This window comes from Lates calcarifer, linkage group LG23 (assembly GCF_001640805.2).
Source record: "Lates calcarifer isolate ASB-BC8 linkage group LG23, TLL_Latcal_v3, whole genome shotgun sequence".
Taxonomy (NCBI): Eukaryota; Metazoa; Chordata; class Actinopteri; family Centropomidae; genus Lates; species Lates calcarifer.
In genome coordinates this window covers 7075102-7084923 of record NC_066855.1, presented here as the reverse complement: position 1 = coordinate 7084923, position 9822 = coordinate 7075102, and the positions used below count along the sequence as shown (strand labels likewise).

Below are 9822 nucleotides of genomic sequence, written 5' to 3'. Positions count from 1 at the left end.
TGAAATCGACCAATCATTACATTTAAACGCAAGTGAATTAACCAATCAGAGTGGCTACAATGCGATCCCGGAAAATTGCTCGCCTTTTTGCCCTGAGATTAGCCTGTCAGGTAGCAGCTACACAGAGGCTGGTGTCCTCTGGTGGCTCCTCTAACTACAAGTTATGTCTATGCCTAGATTAGAGAAGGTAGATGTTTAAGTCATTTTCGTAGTAGTAGGTTTTGATATCGTTTTGTTTAAAAATCTTTACCGCGAGGACTGGGAGAGCGCTACCTGACAGACAAATTTCGTGCATTTAACCTCAGTGTCATTTGTTTACGCAGCTGAAGTTGACAGGCAGCTCTGTTGCTGTGTGTCAGGCCTACTACCTGGGTTAGCCGCACCACTGACCTCAAGAGACGACAGTGGAGAGTAAAGTAAGAAAAACTTTTTCTTGAGTCGGTGTAAATCAATTCTTTTTTCAAAAAACTTCAGATAGTGATACTCTCGTGATAACATCAGCACCTATTCTCTTTTTAATGCGAGGGCTGGCCTTTGTTCAACAAGTTAGCAAACTAACCAGGTGTTAACTGTAAACTTTCCGAATCAAAGCTCGCTAACAAAAATAGCGACATTGAACTATGAAGGAAACGTTGTAAATCCACTTATTTTGGCAGCAGATGTGCTTGCTAACGTACACACACACACTTAGAAGTTTTTTGTTTTTGTTTTTTTCAACCACACACCAATACCTTCAATGTTTTCCAGTCGAGTAAAACGCCTGTGGCTATAGAACAAATAACAGGGTGTGCTAGCCCGGGTGGTGATGAGGTTTGTTGTTTTTGAGCTGAGAAATCTCTGGAGTCAGTGCTGGCACATCTGAATAGGCTCAGATCCACAAAGGTTGATGCAGCAGAAATAGCTGGACTGCCAGACACTGCTGCCTTCAGTATTTTTTCATGAACTATATCTGTGAATGCCAGAGTGTTGTCTGCTAGTGTTGCTGGTTACTTTACACATTCAGGTTTGTAGTTGACATCACATTGTGTATTCTCGTTTATTTATCTAAGAGTTTAATCAAAATCAGCAAATGATACTGAGGTAAGATTTTACTGTAAGCTCTTTCCTTCTGTCAAGTAGATCAGTGAGTCAGTAATGCATTGAGGCAACAATGGAGACCACAGACCGTGCCACTGAGGGCGACCCTCTGAAGAGGGGAGAGGACGGGGCGGAGACGGGAACAGCACCATCTGCGACAGAGCTGAAGAAGAAGAGCTGCAAGGAGGTCTTGGGTTTTGCCAAATTGACCCACTGGCGAACTGCAGTCTTCTTTCTCTCCTTGTTCCTCTGCCTCACCATAGTGTTTGCCTTCTCATTCATCATCCCCTGTCCTGTCAGACCGCAGTATCAAGTTTCCTGGAACAGGACTTTCTCTGATGCAGGTGTGTACAATGGTGTGTTTTTCACTGCCTAGTAGTGTCTTAAATGTGGGACTAATTTCTATTTTCTCTGTTACAGCAACCTATGACTTCTTAGCTATTGAAGCTGCAAGTGATGACAAGGTGTTGGATGTCCTGTTTGTCGTCAAAATGAGAGAGGGCAGTCAGAACAATACGTGTGCTGATGCAGGTATGAAGTGTTCTTCAGGTTGAATTTAATCTAATTGTGAAGCAGGGCGAGCTGGGTGGTGGCTCTGTACGATGGCTGTATTGTCTAATTCTCATACACTCCTGTGTGTTTTCCAGGTCTGCCTTCGCCATGTGTGTTTGTGTTCGCAGTGGATGGGACAGACGGAGAGACCCTATGGGAGCGTCCATTGCACCCTGAGTTCCACTGGGCCCAGTGCTGGTCTGGAAAAAGACAAACAGAAGACAGGCAGAACCTGGGACTGTCTGCTGTCCCATTCTGACCAGTTCACAGCTGTTGACAAACACTCTGGTTTGTGACTCATCACTTTGTCACTGTATTATGGATAGTATAAATCACATTTTTCATGAGTAATTTCTATCCTAACACATTAATAACAACACAGAGCACATGAGTTGTTTTGTCACCCCTACTTTTTAAAAATTCATCTGATATTCTTTTCAGGTGTGAAAGCACTGTGTAGAATTTTTATGTGATTATAGCAAATTGTCCAGATGGTTCTGTCTTTTTGTAACAATTGTTGCTAGTCTCACTTTCATATAATTTATCATTGTTTTCAGCTCAGGTTCAGAGCCGCAGTAAAAGCAAGGATCTAACACACTATAAACATTAAAGAAAAAAGTTGTAGTAATAAGTGTTTTGCTTGATATGCTGAGTAAACTTCATCTGCTGACAATGCCTGTGATGCATTTAAAAGCACAGAGAAAAGTTAATAAATAAACCTTGAGTTAAGATTATTTTGTAAAACTACTTTCCCCAAGGCCAGGAATGAACCTTCATGCTTGAGGACATTTGTAGTTGCTGTTAACAATCTGATAAACTGAGTCAGATTGAATTGTCTGTTCCTGCGTGGTGTGTTTGTGTGCAGGTGAAATTAAGTGGCAGCAGCCTCAGCCTGCTGGTCTGCGTAGCACTGTGCCTGTCCTCAGTGTCCCAGATCTGGATGGGGACAAGGTCGATGATGTGGCTCTGGTGGCATCTGACAACACACAGGTAACCATCAGTGACATTATTTATTACATTTATTATTATTTATTTTCTTCTTTTCCATCTTACAGTGCAAGTATTAAGTTATGTTCTGATTCGCAATATTTGGAATTTGTTTTCCTGGGTAATAATTAACTTTAACAGGTCTCAGATATACAAGTAATAAGCTTTGGTGACAAAATCATCCATTAAAGTTGAGGCAAAACAGAATTCATCCAATTTCAATGTCTCCCACCACATGTGCAGACTCAGCTGGTGTTCCTCTCAGGGAAGACAGGTGCCCAGATCGGTGCCACAGTGACCCTTGACTCCACAAAGACCCCCCAACATCTTCTCCATTGCACTAAAGATGGTTCTCACTACGTACTGCTCCAAAAAGGTTAGAGTCAGACATCAACTGTGGCAATCCAAAGAGGTTATACTGCATATCTGCATTCAGACCAGATAAGTCCGAAGTGTCAGAAATTAGAATTACAGCCCAGATGCTCTTTAGAACTAAAATAGAAAATAGAATAGGGCATTATTAAATACTTGGAAACCAGTATGATTAGATTGGAATTGCGCTGTTGTTGGAATAAGTGGCAGTGAATCAGAGAGTATGAGGTGGTCATGTGGGCAGAAAAGCAGCAGAATATCACAGTCTTGTAGTGTAGCTTAGTGCTGAGCAAAAACAGTAGATTTATGTAGCACTTTAAAGATCCTTTTTATTTTCAATGAAGTGTCTCCTTCACCATTACATTCCTATTTTAACACAGTTCTAATGTTCACTGAATTTATTGTGACAGCTTTGGTTTTCATTTCCCAGTGTTGCTACTGGGACAAGGAAGAGTGAACTGACTTAAAAGTTCTGATACAACTGTTGTACGGCAGATTTTCACACTTGGATGAACTTAATTCTTGATGTAATCTTGTATGCATTCACAGACACTGGCTTGTATGGACTGGCACTGTGGAGGATTGCTGCCATGGCTAAAGCAGGAATGGGGGCCAGCCTCAAGAAGGATAAACTCTGGGAGAGAAATGCTAGTGCCTCAACTGGCCTCGTACCCATCTATGAGTAGGAAGAACCTCTTATTATATCACCAACATTTATTTCACTTAACAGCTTGTAGTTTTAGCCAAAGACTTTGGCTAATATTTGTTTCTACTTTGTAGGTCTGACTCACTGAAAAAAGTGTTCAAAATACAAGGAACAGAAGAGAGTGATGATGATCCATCCAACCTGCTGCTTGTATCTGGGAGGAAGGTGTCAGTAGTGGATGGAAAAAATCTGCAGCTACTGTGGAGCTTCAATACCAGCTCAGTCCTCAGGTAACCCCCCCCCCCCCCCCCCCCCCCGTTTGTTTGTTTGTCTTTGTAAAATTCACATTCAAGTGAATTAAAGCTGAAACAAATACAAGAAAATAATTGGCAACAATTTTGATGATTTAGTGATAATTTCAAACAAAAAGCAAAAATGGGTTCTGTGTTCTCATTCATTCAGTGAGCCCTCCTTTGGTCACTTTGACAAAGACGAGCTACTTGATGTTGTGGTTGAGGAGGATATTGGCAACTACACAAAGAGGGTAAGCTGGGTTTAAAATGCACAAACATTTTTGAATTTGAATTTTACATTAACTGTACCACTGTCATTCTTGTATATGCGACAGATAGTAATTCTTGATGGGAAGTCTGGTGGTGTGCTGTGGCAAGTCAAGCTTCTGGCTAGTCTGAATGCACCAGGACCAGCCTCTATACACACCACCAACTCCTTCTCGATCTTTGTGTTTTGGGGTATGATGCCCACAGAGACCAACTCCTCTGTAAGTACAGTGCCTTTATTTAAAGGTGTATGTTATGTTATGAATCAGTCACAGATTTATGGATTAGTCACATTAGTCACTAAGAGATTTACAAAATGCTGATATGACTCAATTGTTTCCTTTTAGGTATCTTTAACTAGTGACCGACGTTCTTACATGCTGCATCCGCTCTATTCCCAAGTTCTTCTTGAGTCCTCCAATGTCATAGACCACATCATAACATTTAAAGGTACTCTTGAATTTCCTATGCTTTAACAAAATTATATTATCATTTAATTACATCAGCAAGTGACTCTTGTGTTCGGAGGGAAGAGGAACTCCTTGTGACTGTATGTGTGTTTGTATCTCAGCCACACTGTTGGAGCGTGGGCGCCACGCTGCCTACTTCCTGCTGACGGGTCCCGGGATAGAGGGGGATGAAGGCACTGTGCTCCTTAGCAAGCGAAAGCTGAAGCAGGATGTCCCTGACAGCAAAGTACTCCGCATCGGCTCCGGAGGAAGCACAGAGACCAATGAGGACATCAAAGAGGCCTTCAACCGACTCCGCTTCAGGGACTGGTGAAAGGACCAACTGTAACATGTACAGTGATTCCTCAGTGTTAAACCCAGGTTGACTGTACAAATTTATAAACCAAAGTGTATACATTAGTTATAACTTTCCAACTGCTGACAACCCAAAAATTCCTTTTTGTTTAGAGACTCAGGCTGGGACAGGGTTCTTCCATTACTCTGCATTGGACAATCTGGGCATTGTTCTGACTTGACTGTACACGTACAATCATGAGTTTATTTAGTGTCCAAAGAGCTACTTGTTCCCCAACAATCACTGTGCACAGATGCTGCTCTCCTGCTGATGAATCACGAGGACCTGCCCTGTTGTGTTGTTTCTAGCACTTTCATACATCAATGCAATTCTCTTTTAATTGCAGAGGCTGGATTATTATATTTGCATCTATGCAACTGTATGTCGCACTGTGCTTTTTAGGTAGCAGATGCACTCTACCACAGCTGGCAGTTCCTGTGTATTATTACAACAGCCTTAAAGATCACACAACGGTAGAGCTGTTTTTCTCAAACTATACAGTAAGATAGATTTACGCTGAAACTTGAGATATGACAGAAACACTACCAACGTTAGAGTGCACACTGTGTGGTTACAATTCTTTTTTTAGTGTTTCCTTTTTGTGAAAGTATTGGTGAGGCAGTCTTGTGGTTGTTGGTACTGCTGTTGATAATCAATATGTATGTCCATTACTTAATCCAAGATGCTGGAACTGGTGGTGTAAATGCACACTAACTAAACCTTTGAGGCACTCAGTGCTGAGTTATTGCTGTGGGTTTACAGCTCCTGATGAAGAAGTTTGTTTTCTTAGTGATTTACTGTATATTAGTTCAATAAGTGAGAATGGGTTTCTTGTTTTTGCTGTACATTAATATATTGAACCTGTGGGACAGGCCTTTGTTGGAGCTGGCTTTTCTTTCTTGATATGCTTGAACTTAAGCAATATTAAACAATTTTAAAATAATTGATTTTGTTTCAATTCACTCAAGAGCAAATACAGTGTATGTACAAAATATCTAGGGCATTTTCCTAATTGCAACAATTGAAGTAGGCCTCACTGCAAAAATCAAAACAAATTCAATTATATGAAAGCAATCACATCCTTCTAGTCTGCGTGTTTTATCTATATATACTCTGAGTACGCTGTAGATTTATGAGGGACATCAGCTGAGGATAATTTGTTTCTTTTGCCTGTATTCACCATTAGTGGCCCTTAGGAAAATAGCAAGAACTGTGTTTATTTTCTAAAGGTGATGCCACATTGATTTTGGTTATATATTTTTCTTAAGCGGCAAGTACAGTGTCACAAACATGGCTTGCCTTGATGGTTTGAGTCCTTGTCCTTAATGTAAAGACAACCTTTTGCTGCCATCTTGTGTTGTAGTAAAGACACAACGTAAATGAGTTGCAACATAGTATGCAGTAGTTGCCATGCGCAATGAAGCACGCGCAGAGCCGCCAGCCCTGGTCCATGGACGCACTGGGGCCAGTCACGTACCACATGGGTTGTACCATACAGTTTACTCCATAAATAATAGCCGCGCGTCATTTATCCACCGTGACGCACGACTGCTGACAGGCCCCTGTCCTCCTGAATTACGAGGGGAGATAGAAAGTCAGTCCTTGTAGGGAAATAACGCTTAGCCCACCGAACCTGGTATTTTTGTCGGAAAACCATTCACGGCAGGAAAAGGCGCGGGGACGCACGGAGCGAGGAAAAGCTCGCAGACGACGCGCTCCAGAGTCATAATGAGGATAATGAGGATGGTGTATGGACGCATTTGCCAGCACTCCATCAGTGTAATGGAGCTGATTTCGCGCAGTAAAACCCACTTTCTACCGTTTTCAGATCAGGGATTTTAAGTAAGCGCTCCTGGAGTTGGATGAAACAAGCAATGTGAAAACGCCCCGTCAGACGCTGTATAACCAACCAGTCCCATTATGAAGGACTGCGCTCTTCTGTCCACATACAACACCAACAACACTTGTGATAGCACACGCAAATAGTATCGCTGCTGCGCCCTCACATGATCTGGCAACTGTAATTCCTAGAGTGTGAGTAAGTTCCTGGTTGGGATTTTTGGGCACGCCGCTTGCACGATACTCCTTCAGCTGAACAGTCACAGTATGAAGCCCATTGAGAAAAATGAGGAAAAAAACGCGCTGCTGTCTTAAACCACCGCAACTCAAACCAAACTACCTGAAATTCTTAGCGTAAACATCTATTAATGATTAACAAAAACAGAATGGCAGAATACTTCCGCCTTGAGATGAGTTCTGAGCTGAGAACGAAACAAAAAAATAAACAGTATTTAAAAAACGCAATGCCGCACCCGTGGCGTCTCCAGCTGTCCCACTGGCCTCATATAACCCTCACATCACCTAAAGCAGACCCGTATAGGTAGTTTTAGGTATAGGGCTGTGTATATGCCAGCCACTTCAATGTGACCTGCGTCCGCCATACCGTTATGATAGGACTGCACGGCTGCAATATCTTCAGACCGAAGCGCGCGTGCGGGACACACACAGCTTATCAGAGGAACAGCACTCGTCCGGTATAAAAGTCACTTGGAGCTCGAGCCACGAACTGCTACTAAAGGTAACGTTTACCTGCATACCTTTAATTTTTCGTTTATAGACATTTCTCGTGAGACGTGTGCATTTCAAATGTTCAGTACAGCATACACGACGAAAGAATAGGTATCAAAAAAAGGCTTAGCTGCCACGTCTGAAAACGACACCAATTTAAGTTCCGCGTGTAGTTTTTTTTTTCATACGGACAGGCCTCATTTGACCTTGTAATAGCAATTCATCACAAACATCGATTGTATTACTTGTATTTAAGAAAAAGAAAGAGAAACTGGGCTGTGTTAGGAGGAAATGCTTATAGGCCTGGTGAACGAGGCTATTGATAAGCTTGTCAATATCGTTTGACACGTTTGTTTTCCGACATTTTACGCATTGAAATTGCTATCAATAGGGACTTGTTCGATAGCCGACATCATCTATCGTCTTATGTTGTACTATAAATGTGCTATATGGAGTATTTCATGAAAGCCACACATTTCTAGAAACATCCTTCAGGTGCCGCAGACTGCACCCCTTAAATCTTCCCAAATTAAGTCTTTGGGGCGCATCTGCAGCTACAGAGCTATGATGTGAGGTCAGTCCTATCACATCTGTGCTACAGCTATGATGTCTATGATGTCGGTCTGCCTGTGTAGTAAACACATTTGACACAGTGAGTCACGATGTTTGAAATAAGGCGTCGCTCGGTGACTAGGTGACGGTTTCCTTGCAGCCTGCATTATCCTTTGATGATATTCTCTCGACAGAGGTGAAAATGGCCGAGGACATTAAGACCAAACTTGAGAACTATAGAACCGCTCCCTTCGACGCCAGATTCCCCAACCAGAACCAGACCAGGAACTGCTGGTCCAACTACCTGGGTAAGGCTGCATGACAAGGTCATGTCAGTCATCTGTGGCGCCACACATTTATAACCAGAGATAAAATACTCATCTTAAAACTCTGAAGACATGCTGTGCTGTGTAGATATTAAAAAACAATAATATGTACATTTATGAAACTTTGAGTAATGATGTACTAAATTGGGTTTTTAAAGGTCTTGACCTCTGACCAATCTCAAACTGGATTACCTCCAGGTTGGAGGAAATTCAGTTTGAGATTTAATGTGGGCGCTGACATGACCCTTCCCCTTGAAAAATGGAGCAAGGCCATGGTATTTTTTATTTTTTTTATATCCATTGTTGTTGTTTCTCTATTAATAGACTATCACCGCTGCCAGAAAGCTCTGGAAGCCAAAGGAGAAGACACCCTGCCCTGTCAGTGGTACAAGAGGGTCTACACATCACTCTGCCCCATCTCCTGGGTAAATACTTGTAATACTTGTAAATACTTCACATCGCAACTCTTCTATGAGATAAATGGTTTCACAAAAAGACACATAGCAGAATATACACGGTGCTCTCCCCCCATGTGGGCTAAGTTTGTTTAGCAGGGGTCAAACAACTTTATCGTTCCTCGCATTCCTGTGAGTCTCTGCTTAGTGATGAGAATCAAAACAACATGAAGGGTTTTAGTACAAATTCAGAGACTGGAGATTCCCTTTTAAATTAGTCTCAGCTCAATAAAAATGCAGGAGGGTGCAGCATATTATGAGTTACTTTTTAAGCCATATTTCCAGATACAGTTATCACCTTTCCCCAAATGAAGATGTTGCCTCAGATTTAAATTCCTCGTACATTAGACATCATCGTTTGATATGGGGTCTTAAATCAACATAAAATGAAATGAAGTAGAAAAAACCCTGGTGCATGTCTCTCAATGGGCAGAAACTCCCTGCATGTTGTACTTAAGGTCACATTGATATCACAGCACGTTTATGCCATGTTTAATTACCGAGTTTCCAACTCGTAAATAGCCGTCTTGAGTTTTTTTTAAAAAGGTTTATGTCATTATTATCACAAAGTAAGTTTCACTCTGAAATTTTCTCACTTTAGGTTCAGAAATGGGATGACCAGAGAGCAGAGGGAACCTTTCCAGGAAAAATCTAAGATTGCCATCTCCAAAGCTGTTGGACTGCAACGAATGTAATCTTCTCAGCTAAATGTTTGTGTTTGTGGTGGGAGACCACGTGGCTCCATCACCACCTTTCCACTACTGGTGCTCTGTCCTGGGAGCACGCTGAAACTGAATGGTCATTCCCTACAAATATCACAAAATGTACAGTGAGTTCTGAATTAAAATATCTCAGGATATATTTATGGACTTCAGTTGTCCCTTATGTTGTTTTCCTTTTTACAGTGTGCTGCTCATCCCACT

General features: G+C 41.8%; 2 protein-coding genes across 2 annotated transcripts; both read left to right on the top strand.

Annotated features, from left to right (window-relative positions):
• The first annotated feature begins 95 nt into the window (after positions 1-95).
• fam234a (family with sequence similarity 234 member A) lies at positions 96-5941 on the top strand. The gene is given in 13 exon segments (XM_018664598.2): positions 96-416; positions 1120-1421; positions 1498-1608; positions 1725-1825; positions 1827-1917; positions 2495-2619; positions 2860-2992; positions 3538-3670; positions 3769-3924; positions 4097-4178; positions 4263-4415; positions 4542-4644; positions 4766-5941. Coding segments are annotated over 12 exon segments (1671 nt in total). The 5' UTR covers positions 96-416; positions 1120-1150; the 3' UTR covers positions 4978-5941.
• A 1395-nt stretch (positions 5942-7336) lies between these two features.
• On the top strand, positions 7337-9768 carry LOC108875625 (cytochrome c oxidase subunit 6B1). The gene is made up of 4 exons (XM_018664655.2): positions 7337-7576; positions 8313-8426; positions 8769-8869; positions 9501-9768. The coding sequence occupies exons 2-4, from the start codon at positions 8321-8323 to the stop codon at positions 9552-9554; spliced, it is 261 nt and encodes an 86-aa protein (XP_018520171.1). The 5' UTR covers positions 7337-7576; positions 8313-8320; the 3' UTR covers positions 9555-9768.
• The last annotated feature ends 54 nt before the right edge of the window (positions 9769-9822 follow it).

Bases quoted from the DNA above. Each gene is read 5' to 3' on its own strand.
- LOC108875625 (XM_018664655.2), top strand. From the start codon at position 8,321: ATGGCCGAGGACATTAAGACCAAACTTGAGAACTATAGAACCGCTCCC. The intron at 8,427-8,768 runs GTAAGGCTGCAT...CTCTATTAATAG, and splicing joins CTGCTGGTCCAACTACCTGG to ACTATCACCGCTGCCAGAAA. The intron at 8,870-9,500 runs GTAAATACTTGT...TTCTCACTTTAG, and splicing joins CACTCTGCCCCATCTCCTGG to GTTCAGAAATGGGATGACCA.